The following is a 14669-nucleotide window of genomic DNA, read 5'->3' as shown; positions in this document are numbered from 1 at the left end:
AAAAAAAAACCTTTTATAGATTGAAAAGGCTTTTAAAAACGTGAAAAACGTTTTGATAAACTTTAGAAACCAAAAACCAATTTATAAATTATAACAAAATTAAAAACTTTTTATGAAATCTTAAAATGTTTTATAAAAAGCTTATAAAGTTTAATAGAACATAAAAACGTTTTAAACAACAACAAAAATAATAAAAACTTGAAAAAAAAAGTATATATATTTTTTAAACATTCAAAAATTATAAAAAACTTCAAAAAGGTTTTAAAGTTTGAAAAATCTTTTATAAAATAATAAAAACTCTCTAAACTTCACAAAACAACAAATTAAATAAAAAAAACCACAAAATCACAATCAAAACCTATCTAAACCACAACAAAATCAAACATCTAATTCATAAAATTCTTCATCCGAACATAGATCCAACATTCAAAACCTAAAATTCACAATTTCACAATCAAAAAGTAACATTAGTCAAATGCGAAAAGGGAAGAGATGACTTACATAATTTGTGAGGTGGATTTGAGGAGTTTAAGGCTTAAAATCGCGGGACTAGAGAGAGAGAATCGGAGAGAATTTGTGTGTGTTTAGAGAGAGAGAGGAGAAATAAGGAAGCAGAAGGGGCTTACGTTTTTATATTAAAATTTTCTAACGGATTATGTTCGTCAGAAATTCATCGGAATTTTTTATTTTGGTGCTTCGCAAAAAATTAGGCGGGTTTTTTTGTTGTCAAATTTCAATTACAGACGAATTTCCGACGAATATACCATTTTCGTCAGAAATTCGTCGAAATATACCATTTTCTTCGAAAGTTCGTCGGAATATACCATGTTCGTCGGAAATTCGTCAGAAATATATTTGTCATAAATTCATCATAAATTTTCGACAAATTTCTGACGAATTATGTATCGGGGTTTTGAAACATAACAAAAATAGACTTAATATATGTCATGGTGACAGTTCCGCTTCTCAGTGCAAACTGAAACCCGGTTTGCACCTAACCGGTTATATCAATCCATACCGAATTCAACCGGGACAAAACGATTGGTTTATAGAAAAAGATAACCTGGTTAACCAAAACCGAGAAACAACAAACCAACATACGGCGACTAAAAGTTGTCCAAGACAGACGAGACATTCGGCTCGTAACTACTTTTAGCCGACTCAAGCAGGCGATTAAAAGTGATTAACTCATGGAGACCGGCTATAAAAGGAAACGAGGCGACATCAAGAAAGGGGATCCGAAATCAACCCACACACTTGACGGCTAGAATTAGGGTTTTGCTTATTTAATTCTTGACGACTTGTACTTTTCCGGTGAACTCTGTTTCACCGGCTTGTTTCACCGTCTGTTTCCTTACTTGTAACCGACAAACTTCTTCTCGGTCTAATAAAACGCCTTTGTTACTAGTCCACCAATGAGTCCACCGACGAGTTTCGTCTCTCTCACTTGTTTCTGACCAAACTCGGTTTCAAACAATAACATTGATTTGTATTCATAATTCATTGAATGTAGTGATGACAAGGAAAGATACATACCGTATCGGAAACTACAAAAGATGTCAAGGGATCTTCCCATATATTCACCGGGAAATCAGCTAATGGCCGATCGATTTCCTCTCTCTTGGCCGTGCACAAACTATTTATCAACTCCATGCTTTTAATGTTTAGGTAATAGTTGCACTATATACGTATATATATATATATATATACAGGCATGAGATAAGTTACATTTTCAGCAACGTCATATTTCGGTTTTTCGGGGTGTTCGTGTCAAAATGCATGAGTGAGTATGATATCAATTCTGATTCCAATTCGGGACAAGTCTCACGAAAACAAAATCTTATCACTATATATGATTAAAAACCGATAAATATTAGTTTGTATGTTACTTGAGAGTAAAGGAGGGCTTGGGAGAAAATGAATTGAAGCCACACCGACTGCCATATTACTGAGAGGACAGACAGAAAGATTGGATGATAAGATGGTTACATAATTAGCATTTTCGATGAAAGATGTATTTTTAGATCCAAAGTCAGGTTAAATAAGAACCAATATTTAATAATCCTATCATCACAATCCCCAACTCAGAATATCCCCAAAAATGGATCAAAATCTTGATACCAAAAAGAAAGAAAGAAAAACAGAATCATGGGACTTATTGCTTCCGTCCTCTTCCTTTCTTCACAGGTTGTGTCTCCATCTGTTCTTTCCCGTTCACTTCAGAAAGATCAACTGCATAAATAAAGTAAGCAATAAAGTCAGAGTAGAACTTCATAGAACCATAATACGAACATCTTCGACTGTGAAACTTCCATAATCTCTTTAATGAAGATTAAAGAAAAGAAGATGTTACCATCAGGTCCTCTGGCCATGAAGGTGAAGAATATGTTATTCAGTTTCTCCATCTTCCTTGCTTCTTGTGCTTGGTCCGTCTTGAACTTGAGACACTAAGATCAAAGAAAAAAAAATTAAAAAAAAAATGCACATAATGAAACAAGAGGGCAACAACAGGGAGGAGCTAATTAACAACAGAGATAGAGGCAATTCTCTGTCTCAAACTTTGGCGTAGCTCAATGCATAGACCTTTGAGTAACAAACACAAACAAGCTTCACCAAGGTAAACTGCTACCAGTAGATCTGCTTATTTAACTCATGACCCGGCCAATACATAAGAAAACTGCTACATTCTCCAAACCAACAAGTATCTATTATAGTACACGTACAATACGAGAAGCACAAACAATTACAAGAAGCGATCGTAGACAGGGTGTACCGACCTCTTTGTTATCAGTAACCTTGAGAACCAACTTGCCATCACAATGTCTATACTTGACAACGTACCGAGTCTGCACCCCAAACATCTAATTCATTAGAAAACAAAATTACTGCATTCTGGAAACAAAACATGTAGATTGCCTATTTCAAATCAATTATCAATGTTTATCGAATCCTCAATACGAAAAACTCGAGACGGATCATAACCCAAACAGTTAAAATGAAGCTCAAAATCTCCAAAGCAACTGTGACGAACGCAATCGGGAAAGATAAAGATAACTTACAGATTCGGGATCAGCTTTGAAAAGCTGAACAGATCGATCTACGAATTCGTCCCATGAAACTATGTAAACCATCGAGATTCAGAGTTGGGGCTATTGAATTGATTGCAATCTCTGGGAGACACAATCTATATTATAATGCCACAGTTTAGTCTCTCCTAAAGCTATCCACGTCAGCGACTCCTTTATGTTTGTGGGTCCCATAATTCATGTCTGGTTTGGTTATCTCAGTTTGGTTTCGTTATTAAATAATAAATACATATGTTTATGATTTCTTGGGATATCGTGGAGACGAGACGTAGCTCTTCGGCTTTCAAGCGTTTCTGTTCTTCTTCTTTATCCCCTGAACCGTCTTCATCATCTCCACCCCCTACCAAGCGACCTAAGGTTAAGATCGATGCCGCTATTGAATTTGTATGTTTGTTCTTGTCCGAATCTGAGTTTCTTTCTTTTTTTTTTTGGTTTCGAATCTGATTTTTGATTTTTTAATAGTTTAGGCGGCGGCGGCGGAACCAGCAGAGTCTTCATCGGCAGCGAGGTTCTGGTTGAGAATCAAGGACCGGTTTCGGATCCTGGATCGGAATCTGGAGAGTCGGAGCTTGGATCCTCTGATTACCTGATGGATGCGGAGAAACCTGTTTAAACTGATGTGCCTGTGATGGAGATCTATCCTGAAGCCGACACAAAACCTGAAGCCGATGTCTTGGAGACACCTACAATAGCAGGTTTGGTTTGGTGGTCTGTCTCACGATTTTTCCCTGATTAATTATCATATCTACTGTTTTTGTGGATTTAGGTGAAGTGGTGACGGATGGTGAGAACTCGAAGGCGGGGAAGAAGCGAGCTAAGGCTCCATGGGCGAAGCTACTTTGTCAGTATTCTCAGGTGGGTCAAGTTTCATCAGTGATAGTTTTTTTATTGGTTTGATCTAATAGTCTGCGAGTTGCGCCTTTAAGGTTTAGCAGTGTGCAGTGCGTGTAATACTTTTTTGTTGAAGGTTTGGTCTTTCAGTTCATGCCCAACGAGTTCAGTTGGCTTCATGTTTGGTTCTTTTATATTTTTCCGACAGAACTATGCTGTTATGTCCGAGACTTTTTTATTTATTGACTACAATACTTCTGTGTCTAACTGTCCCAGTGTTTTTTTTATGTAATTTCAGAACCCCACACTGTATCATGAGAGGCCATGTATTCACTGTTGGACGACGGTAATTTATCTATCAAAAACCAATCTATGCCCAGCACCCTGTGTGAAATCAAGCAGTCTGATGTAAGGACATCTTATTTGCCTCTTTTTGATCTCAGTTTCTTTAAGGACAAAAGTTTTTTTCTTACATAATTATTGTGCAGCTCAGAGGTCCATTGATTGCAACTATGGAGATATAGGTATGTCTCACCAACGTTTTTCAGTCTCCTTTGAGAAATAGAAAGTGATAAAGTCAGGGCGTGCTATCAGAGCTATCGCAAGACGGTGAATCGAGACTTCTCAAGCTCAGGTTCGACTCCTTTGGAATCTGTGTGTTCTTTGGTCTTTTAGATTTTAAGTGCGTTAAGGTGTTCATTGCTGCTTCTTGGATTAGTTGACATTTAGTGTTTAGTAGGGTACAACAATAAAGCAGAAAAAGTTGTTGTTGTAAAGTAGACCGGAAGTTAGATTCTTTAATATGTGAATATGTGGCTATGATGTATTAAAACACTTCGGTTATATGGAGAATTTGTTACATTAAAAGGGAAATCGTACGGTGATTTGGAACCTCCTCTGCAGCTGAAGAAATCATAATCCCATCGGTTCAATTTTCTTACACACAATTCCTTAACAATGGGAACTTCGTAGGCGCTGCTTCTGGTGAGTAAAGTTTTCATTTTAAAAAATGCTTTGTTCAGAAACGGAGGAATAGCAAGGAAAAATATTGACGCTTGAAATTTTAGTTCCTTGAGCAATAATGTTTGATTTTTTAATTGGGTTTAGGTAAGACCTTCCCAGCTCTTGATACACGCACAAAGGAAGTCATTGCGAACGTAGCTGAAGGCGATGCTGAAGATATCAACCGGGCAATGAAAGCTGCAAGGAAGTCCATTGATGAAGGAGCTTGGCCTTAGATGATTGCTTATGTATAATATTATATAATGTTTTTGATCTTGAAAGCTATGAAATTTAATGTGATGTGGACTTATCTTTGTTTGAATTTCAGGAAAAGTCAAAGATAATGCTGAGATTCACATATTTGGTTGAGAAACACAGCGAAGAGCTCGCAGCTCTAGACACATGTGGCAATGGGAATACTTATGATCAAGCCAAAACCGCAGAGATTGCAATGATCGCCGGTTTGTTTTGTAATGATGCTGGTATATACATCAAAATCTTGAGAATACTATCAAATTTTCTTGCTTTTGTTGGTAAGTTTTTCTTTGATGTGTAGGAGGGGCGGATAAGATTCATGGACTAACAATTCCAGCCAATGGAAACTATCACGTCCAGACACTGCATGAACCGATATGCGTTGCTGGACAGATCATTCAATGGAACTTTCCGCTTCTGATGTTTGCTTGGAAAGTTGGTCTTGCTCTTACTTGTGGTAACACCATTGTCCTCAAAACCGCTGAACAAACTCCTCTCACTGGTTTTATGTCAGTAAGCTTTTTTTTGAAGTAATCAATGTTTCGTTCCTTTCACGTTCTACTTACCATTTTTGCTACTAAAATAAAAGCCTTAAGTATGTTTCTTGAAATATATGATAGGCAGGTCTTCCTCCTGGTGTTCTGAACATAGTTTCTGGATTTGGTCCAACCGCAGGTGCTTCACTCACGAACAGCCAAGTTTGTTAAGTTCATTCTCACGTTTTGTTCTGGCCTGTGACGCATATGTGTCTTCTTTTGACGTTTCTTTCTTTTAAATTAAGAAAGTAGAGATTTACCAAAACAGAGATGATATAGTAGTTTGGTTTATTCAAAAAAATGATCGGCACGCACTGTTATCCATTGACATCACAAATCTTTGCATAAGGTAATTTTTTACTGACACCCTAAAAATTCGATCATTTTTTTTTAAATGCTTGGAGTATTTTATGTCGCTTCTCTTTCAATCTGCAAACCTTCTCTTGGGGCTGGAGGTTGTTATCTTTGAAATATATATATATATATATATATATATATATTTATATGTGTGTGAAACGGTGATCTTTTAATTTGTTGGTATTTAGGTACCCAATAACTGTTTGTCCAACATTATAACACGTTGATGACTACTTTCTAACTTTCCACTCTCTCTCAGCAACACCTCCTCAACGGAAGTAGTAACATAAGCTTTCGATGTTATCAGTATAATATGTATGTCTGATTGTCACAACCTAGAAAGATCTCTTACATTGTGTTGTCTATTTGTTCAAGCAGGTTCCTTGGTTGTAGTGAGACCTAACCATCCCTAAAGCTACTGGTGCCTACTTTTGGACTCACATCTTATAAGCTCAAAGTATCTCTGTGGAACCAAAGCAGAGCTCAAGAGGCAAGAGTGCCACAAGCTATCTTCCTTGCAACAAGCTGCAAATAATTGGCCTGAGCATCTGCAATTTAATCAGCCGGACTACAGTTTCTTCACCTGCCACAGCGGGCCAATGAGGGAAAACGTACAATGCTTTGATGACCATCGATTATGCTCTGGTATGAACAGAAGACCCATTATCTGCTATTCTATCTCGGTGACGTTTGTGGAACAAGGATTTGAGGAGCACATTGTGAAGTTTGTTTGGTGTTGTAATGTAGAGATGCAAAACTTTTTGTAGTACAATTAGATTGCTGAAGTGAAACACAGCTTAGGTTATATATCAATTTGTAACAGGTTTAAGTAATGATATTTTTTTAACTGACTAATTTTGAGTGAATAGAGTAAAAAGGTGGTACTGTTACTTTTTTTTTTTTTTGTGGTACTGTTACTTGAATATGCACTTTAAGGTTCCCAAGTAAATTAGACAACAACATACACTCATAAGCTACGAGGCTTGGATACATACATCAAGACAAGGGCATGACCAAGGCGTTGACAGCATTATAGACAGTGTGGAAAGACATGATATATCTTCAACGTGTCTTTGCATGTTGCTTCAAATAACTTAGGAGCAGCCTCACTGCTCTCTGTACTTCCTTGCTTTTGGTATCAAGGTACATTATTTTTTCTTTTGTGCTTACTGTGTGAACATTAGCTCCAATATGCTGTTGTATTTATTTTTTCTTATTCCACTTTTTTTTTAAGGTAAGAAATGGTGTGCAAAACATTTAAGGATGCTTTTGATGTCGATTCAGAAATCTCAAGAGGAAGAGCATTTTTATTTTTTTTTCTAGGTTAGTTATTTTGTACGTTTCACAATAAGTACAAGTCGTTAGAGCTAATGGTTACAGAGAGGCCTTCAATCGCTTACCACAAAAAACTAATATGTTATCTGCCTCCTTTATCACATCTTGGAAAATCAATGACAACAAAATAAAAACTTCACAAACACGGCAACACATCACAATGAGATAGAGTAACAACGTCCACGACCCCGCGCTTGCGCGGGGATAAAGCCCCTAGTTCCCAAAATAACCACGACGGAGAGAGGCTTCTTAAAATATTTATAGCCTAGGCCTGGGATTTTGTCCCGAACCTATCCAAACCGTAATTTCTTTTTCTTTGGTTTAACTTGGGTAGATTATTGATGTCTTTGACCGGGAAAAAATATTGATTTTGGTTCAATAGTCCGTTTTTTCAAAATTTTATTTTAAAATTATAACTAAAGAACAAAATTATGAATCGAACAGACTAAAATAACCAAAGATAACCAAATTTGACCAAATTTTTTTTTTTTTAAAGCTAAATTAAACATAATAATAAATGAAATATCATTCAAAAAAAATTATAACTGAAATTTGAAATTTGAAATTTTATGAACTAATTGAATACCAAACCAATTTTTTGTTTAATTAAACTCTGTGAATTTTTGTACGGCCGAATTAACCAAAACTAAATTACTTAAATCAAATTAACCACTGGAACCGAGCATGCATGTCTCTATAGTTTATAGCTCTTCATATGTAAATGGATGATGATTAAACCGATCGAATCGGACTGAACTAGACAGGTTCGTGATTCTATGTAAAACCTTAATGGTTTTGTCTGTAACTTTTTTTTCTTCTTCTAAATCTCTCTGTTCTTCACCATCATGTTCTCTCATTTACTTTTTAGACCTTCCAATCTCCGTCTCTTAACCCCAGTTTCAACCAACTTGAACCCTCAGATCTTCTTATCCTCATCTATCCGTCCCCTTTCCACCAACAGTAGTAGTGGCAGCGACGGAAATGACAACGGGAATGGACGTATCATGGAGATTTTTTGGAATAAACGATTGAAACTCCGATCCGTCTAACGGTTCATGGGCGTCCTCCAGTTCAGCTAGTGGAGATGGAAAATGGATGGAGGAGCCTAAGCGATGGAATATGAAAGAGGATGAGAATTGTTGGTAATTAAAATAAAAGACGATGAGAAAAAGATATCTGAAAAGTGTTTGTTTATTCCTTGAATGAAAACATAACTTAAATAGGACTTGCAACAACTACAACCGAAACAAACGCAGACTCAACTGACTAGCTTAAACAACTCAACAATTTATCCTACAAACCATGAGACTTATTAAACGGAAAAACTCATTCAAACTGAAATTTAAACTGAAACTTGCTAGACACGAAACAAACACCTTGAGATTTCAATCATTCTCTTAGACAGAAAGAACATCTTTCAGTTTAATTCTTCATGATCACGCCTCTTTTCCTTCACACATATTCCCATCATTCCTCTGAGTTTTTCGAACACCTCATGCTTCACAGCTTTTTCATAATATCAGACACTTGCTCTTCCGTTGAGCAGTACTCAAGCTGTATAACTCCATTATTTACCAGCTCTATTAGAAAGCGAACATGAATATGCTTGCTCCTACCGTGTAACGCTGGATTTTTGGACAACTTTATGGTGGTGCTATCGTCGCAGAACACAGTAGTTCTCTCACCTTGATTAAATCCCATCTCCTGAAAAATGTTTCTCATCCATACTGCTTGACAAGCTCCATTGACTGCTGCAATGAATTCGGCTCATGTAGTGGATATAGTTACTATAAGTTACTTCTTCGATGCCCAACAGACTGCTCCTCCTCGTAGCATGAAGACGTACCCTGATATGCTATTCCTATCATCCACATCTCCAGCATAGTCACTGTCTACAAATTTAACTACTCTCTGTCCTCCACATCTCTTGTATAGAATGCCATACTTGAAGTGCCTCTGACATACCTCGGGATTCTTTTCACATCATGTAGATGATGTTCATTCGGATGCTCCATGTACCTACTTACTAGATTCACAAAGTAAATCAGATCTGGTCGAGTTGTAGTTAAATACCTCATACTTCCTACAAGCTGTTTAAACTCTGTTTGATTGACATCTTCTCCACTTGCAGCCTTTGTCAGTTTGTGTCCAAGCATTATAAGATTCTTCACCGCATTGCAATCTTCCATCCCATATTTCTTCAATGTTTCCTTGGCATATTTATATTGATTGATGAAAATTCCTTGATCATCACGAACTACTTCTACTCCAAAGAAAAACATCATCTTCCCCAAGTCACTCATCGAGAACTCCTTCATCATAGAGTCCTTAAATCTTTGAAGAATAACAATTGAGTTCCCCGTGTAGATAAGATCGTCTACATAGAGACTCACAATCAACACACTCTCTCCTTCTTGCTTTATGAACAAGGTGTGTTCACAAAACCATTTTTCAAACTTCTTCTTCTTGAAGTATCCTTCTATATGGATGTACAACGCCGCCTTTCAAACACTCTGGGTGCATGTTTCAATACATACAACACCTTTCTCAAATTGTACACTTTGTATGCTTCACATTCTACTTTGAAACCCTTAGGCTGCTCTACATACACATTTTTGTTCAACTCTCCATGTAGAAATGCGCTCTTCACATCTAGCTAATACATTGTCTATGCCTTCTCTGCATGTAATGCAAGCAACATCCTGACTGTGTCCCATCTTGCCAGTGGTGCAAACATCTCATGAAAATCAACTACATGCTTCTGGTGATAACCTTTTGCTACTATCCTTGCTTTGAATTTATCTACATCTCCTTTCTCATTGAGTTTTGTCTTGAACGCCCATTTTACTCCAACGACTTTGGCTCCTTCTTGTAATTCCATCAACTCCCAAGTGTTATTCTCATCGCAAATATATCTTCTCCTTCTTCTGAAATGATGAAACTCACATTGCATGTGATGTTATCTTTCATCCATACATGTGTTTTTCTCTTCCTTCTTGATCCCTCTCTTGTCTGAGTTTCATCTGAGCTTCCCTGAGTGTTTTCTTCTTCTGTATTTTCTTGATTCTCTTTTTTATTTCTTTCCTCTGTTTTGGTTTCTTCTTGAGCTTCTCCAAGTATAATATCTCATTCCCTTTATGTCTCAATCTCCATATCTTTCCATAGCAGTTTGTCTCCTTTTGAACTCTCTTCCCATTCACAATATTTGCTTTCATCAAAATGTACATATTTGCTTATGATGATCTCCTGGGTCTCTAGACTTTAGAGCTGATAGGCCTTTGATCCTTTGCTTGACCCAAACATCACGCACTTAGTACTCTTCTCATTAAGTTTGATTCTCCTTTCATATGTTACTAAAGCAAATGCAACACATCCAAACACCCTGAAATAGTCAACCGATGGCTTGTGCTCACTCCACTTTCCTGTAGGTGTTATCTCACTAATGGTTGTTGATGGACTTATGTTCAAGATGTGAACTGCATACTGCACTGCTTTTGGCCAAAATCTCCTTGGTACTGACATCTCAAGTAACATGCATCTCATCATGTTCATGATGTTGCGATTCTTCCTTTATGCAGTACCATTTTGTTAAGGATGTATGCTGCTGTCAGCTGCCTCTTGATTCCAGGTTTTTTGTACTACTCTCCAAACACCTTAGAGTTGTATTCACCACCTCTATAAGTCCTCAAGCATACCAAACTATGTATCATCTCTTTTTCAACTGCATCTTTGAACTCTTTAAAGGTTATGAATGTCTTAGACTTTTCAGTTAAGAAATAAGTCCAACACTTCCTACTATAATCTTCAATGAAGTTGATTATATATCTTCTTACCACTTTCTTAAGTTGGTGTGATTAGACCACATATGTTACTGTAGACCAATTGCAGTCCATGTTTTTCCCTTCATACGCTTTTTTTTCTTTGGAATGCTTTCTCGGTTTTGTTTTCCTTTCATGCATACTTCACATACAATCTTCACTTCTTCTTGACTAATGGCAGGTAGTCCACTAACCATCTCCTTCTCTACGAGCGATCTCAGGCCTTTATGATTGAGATGGCCAAACCACTTGTGCCATAGTTGATCTCTCTTTTTTATGACTTGCATGCATCTCTCTGATTCGTCGCTAGCCTATTTGACCATTGCCAGTACCATAAACATTTGATTCTTAGACATCTTTGACTGGAAGATCAACTTATTTCTTTCTTTACTTTAGATCTCACACACACTATCTTCTATGATGATCGATGATCCTCAGTCCCTTTTCTTGTAGATGTCCTACACTGAACTTGTTGTTCTTCAGCCCCGAGACGTAGTAGACTGGGGTAATCACAGAGATCACTCTATTTATCTCTAACATCAGATTGCATTTCCCTTCTACCATCATTCTTTTGTCGTCTCCTAGCTTGACACTTTGACGTAAGCTATTGTCAAGCTCTGTAAACCATTCTTTAGTACCACACATGTGATTATTGCAGCTTGAGTCTAAGAACCAAACATGTTCTTCATCTTCTACGGTCTTTTACGTACGCCATAAGAAGTATGTCTGCCTCCATTTGTGCATAATTTGCTTCTCTGTCCCAGTTTTGACACTCCGATTTGAAGTGTCACGGTTTATGTCACTTATAGCACTCAACTGTATCTTTGTTGAAGTTTGAGTTCCCTCGTCCACGACCAGAATAACCTTTTCATCCTCGTTCAAAAAATTATGTTTGACTCCTGCATCTGCCTCTTCCACAATCTGATCTCCATTTCCCTTCAACTTTCATGGCATGCTCTTCACCCACATGTCTGCAGAGATTTTGTTCATGAATCATTAGAAAAATCTGCAGCCCATCTATCGTCATCTCCTTAACATCGTTTGATTCCTCACTAGCACATACAACATATGTGAATTTTTCTACGAGTGTCCGTTGAATCTTTTAAACTACCTTAACATCTGGCATGTCTTCTCGTAGGCTGCGCATGTCATTGGCAACCTCTATGACTTTGGAAAAGTATTTGGTGATAGTTTCCCCATCTTCATTCCTAAAACTTCAGAACTTCTTCTTAACCTTTAAAGTTGGGCACTTTGTACTCTAATAAGGATTACATTCCTCTCAGGTCTTGTGATTCCTGTTTTGACAAGCTCCCACCACTCTTTTGACCTGAGTAGGTTCTCCATGAGAATCGCTCAGTGCTCATAATCTCCGTTAAACTTTGGTACAATCAACGTATTTTTCTCACTCATCTTGATCTATCTTTCTCTTGTACCAGGCTCGTTGCAAGCTTTAATACCACTTGTTGGTAATTAGAATAAAAGATGATGAGCAAAAGATATCTGAAAAGTGCTTGTTTATTCCTTGAATGAAAACATAACTTAAATAAGACTTACAACAACCACTACAAAAAATACGTAGACTCAACTGGCTACTTAAACAACTCAACACTTTCTTTTACAAACCAGGAGACATATTCAACGGAAAAGACTCATTTAAACTAAAATTTAAACTGAAACTTGCTAGACACGAAACAGACACCTTGAGCTTTCAAGAACACGGTAGTGTTTGGTCTCAAAGGTGAGGTGGCGAATGGTTTTGGAGCTAGTGGAGATGTGAAATCTAATGGGTGTGATATGTCTAAGCCATGGAATTTGAAGGAGGAAGATGATGATAAGGTCGTGTTTGATACTAGCGGCAATATGATCGTTAACTTTGATAACAGCGTGGAGAACGTGCGAAGAAGGAGGTGTTTGAGAAGGAAGAGAAAGAGATCACTGGGATCATCAAAGGTCAAAGCCTACAACTTTGCTAGCTGCTTTTAAGTTTTTGCTTCAAAGATGTTTCTAGTTTTGGAATCACGTCGAATGGGTAGCTAATCAGTGGATGCAAATTTGTCACGAGAACTTTATAGTCATGTTTTCTATGCGGAGGATATGCATGAGCATTTACGTAGAAAGAGTTGTGATTGAGTTGATAGTTTTGTTCTTAATGCATTTGCTTAACAATGCTCAGTATAGTGAACATAAGAGTTCTCTTCTTTTGGTTTTACTGATTTGGAACTTACTATTACTATTGAGCATTTGGAGACTTTATTGCTAAGTCTGGTATAACAGCTGAAATGCTGGATAGTTTAATAGCCTTGAAGGATTTTCAAGAGTCGATGGACTCCCTCCTTTGAGTGAGATCGAAAACATTCGCCGTGAAAAGAGTTCAAAGAATCTTCAAGAGCTGAGACAGAACTCCAGATTCGATAGGAGATTGCCAAATCAAGTGTGCGACAAGTGGATAGAACATGGAGATCCTATGGAACCAGGAGAATAAAATGTAGCATTGCCCGTGTTTTATTGGGAAAGGAAAGTTCCTTGTTAAAGACGAAGAGTTTGATGTATATTTCTCTATACTTGATCATCGCGCTGCTCTTCTCCGTCCACTTGTTGAAACCAAAACTTTAGGTAGTTGGAATATTAAATGCATTATTAATAGCGGTGGAACTATGGGTTAAACTCCTCAACAATCACTTTTTATGCAAATCAATAATTATCCTAGCATTTAATATGTTCTAACTATGTATTTAAAGGCCTGGTTTGAATGTCAAGTTGGAGCTATTCAATTGTGTATCAGCAGGGCACTGCAAAACTAAGAACCAGATATGCGGACAGCACTTCAAGCTGATAAGCAAGACATTTAACCCATCTCAACTTGTATGAAATATGTGTTGAATGTTCTTCAGCAGAGATACAAGCATTTTGTTGTCTGATTGATGTTTTTTCAATTGATAGACAGTATGTCTCTTAGATTGATGGGTATTGATAGCGATCTTGTTCTCATCTTGGATATGTTTCAGCTGTTTTATTTTGACAAGAAACTCGAAAGTTATGGGGAGGACGAAGCATGGAAAAGCTAAGGCAACAAAGATTTTTCCAATGGGTCAAGCGTTAAAGGCGTACAATACTTCCTCTCGTCTCTGTCTTTATTTTCCTTGCTTCATGTAATGATACTAGAAGATTTATCGGTAAATAACTTGTTCTTTTGGTCATTTCTTAGTGTCCTTGTTTATTATAAAAAAGAACAAACATGTAATAGCAATTTAGTTTTATAATATAAATATTTAGTCATTAAATATTTTTATTTAGTTTATTGTAATATAAAATTTGAAATCTATTTATGGAACATTTCTAGTTTTCATCCATAAAAAAGACTGCTTTTAGGAAGTTCTAAACATTTTTGATATATAACTTTTTTTATAAAATAAAGTTAACATGCCTCCTAAAGTAAAATTTAGTTATAA

The 14669-nt window shown here is 36.9% G+C and overlaps 2 protein-coding genes across 29 annotated transcripts; one reads left to right on the top strand and one right to left on the bottom strand.

Moving 5' to 3' along the window:
- Positions 1-1999: 1999 nt before the first annotated feature.
- On the bottom strand, positions 2000-3194 carry LOC106345609 (signal recognition particle 9 kDa protein). Of its 2 annotated transcripts, none has more exons than XM_013784787.3 (4): positions 3060-3194; positions 2778-2861; positions 2354-2447; positions 2000-2232 (listed from the first exon to the last, which is right to left on the bottom strand). In XM_013784787.3, the coding sequence occupies exons 1-4, from the start codon at positions 3129-3131 to the stop codon at positions 2156-2158; spliced, it is 327 nt and encodes a 108-aa protein (XP_013640241.1). In that variant the 5' UTR covers positions 3132-3194; the 3' UTR covers positions 2000-2155. The 2 variants fall into 2 exon arrangements, with proteins under 2 accessions (XP_013640241.1, XP_013640242.1); XM_013784788.3 differs by having other exon boundaries at positions 2778-2846.
- A 77-nt stretch (positions 3195-3271) lies between these two features.
- Positions 3272-7557, top strand: LOC106452951 (aldehyde dehydrogenase family 2 member B4, mitochondrial-like). Of its 27 annotated transcripts, none has more exons than XR_007340066.1 (12): positions 3294-3470; positions 3549-3781; positions 3853-3941; positions 4216-4325; positions 4406-4551; positions 4786-4901; positions 5025-5167; positions 5248-5401; positions 5476-5683; positions 5799-5849; positions 6446-7210; positions 7302-7556. XR_007340066.1 is itself a non-coding variant. In XM_048781711.1 (11 exons), exons 7-11 carry the CDS (start codon positions 5156-5158, stop codon positions 6478-6480), a joined length of 468 nt encoding a protein of 155 aa, XP_048637668.1. In that variant the 5' UTR covers positions 3294-3470; positions 3549-3781; positions 3853-3941; positions 4216-4325; positions 4406-4551; positions 4786-4901; positions 5025-5155; the 3' UTR covers positions 6481-6922. The 27 variants fall into 27 exon arrangements, 2 of the variants coding, with proteins under 2 accessions (XP_048637668.1, XP_048637667.1); XR_007340065.1 differs by having other exon boundaries at positions 5799-5876; XR_007340056.1 differs by adding an exon at positions 6256-6345 and having other exon boundaries at positions 5476-6059.
- Positions 7558-14669: the final 7112 nt, after the last annotated feature.

The sequence above is a fragment of the Brassica napus genome, chromosome A6 (assembly GCF_020379485.1).
Source record: "Brassica napus cultivar Da-Ae chromosome A6, Da-Ae, whole genome shotgun sequence".
NCBI lineage: Eukaryota > Viridiplantae > Streptophyta > Magnoliopsida > Brassicales > Brassicaceae > Brassica > Brassica napus.
This window is presented reverse-complemented; position numbering and strand designations above follow the sequence as displayed.

Bases quoted from the DNA above. Each gene is read 5' to 3' on its own strand.
- LOC106345609 (XM_013784787.3), bottom strand. From the start codon at position 3,131: ATGGTTTACATAGTTTCATGGGACGAATTCGTAGATCGATCTGTTCAG. The intron at 2,862-3,059 runs GTAAGTTATCTT...CTAATGAATTAG, and splicing joins TCAAAGCTGATCCCGAATCT to ATGTTTGGGGTGCAGACTCG. The intron at 2,233-2,353 runs GTAACATCTTCT...TTATTTATGCAG, and splicing joins CATGGCCAGAGGACCTGATG to TTGATCTTTCTGAAGTGAAC.
- LOC106452951 (XM_048781710.1), top strand. The intron at 5,402-5,475 runs GTATATACATCA...TTTGATGTGTAG, and splicing joins TTTGTTTTGTAATGATGCTG to GAGGGGCGGATAAGATTCAT. The intron at 5,877-6,445 runs GTTAAGTTCATT...TTGTTCAAGCAG, and splicing joins ACTCACGAACAGCCAAGTTT to GTTCCTTGGTTGTAGTGAGA.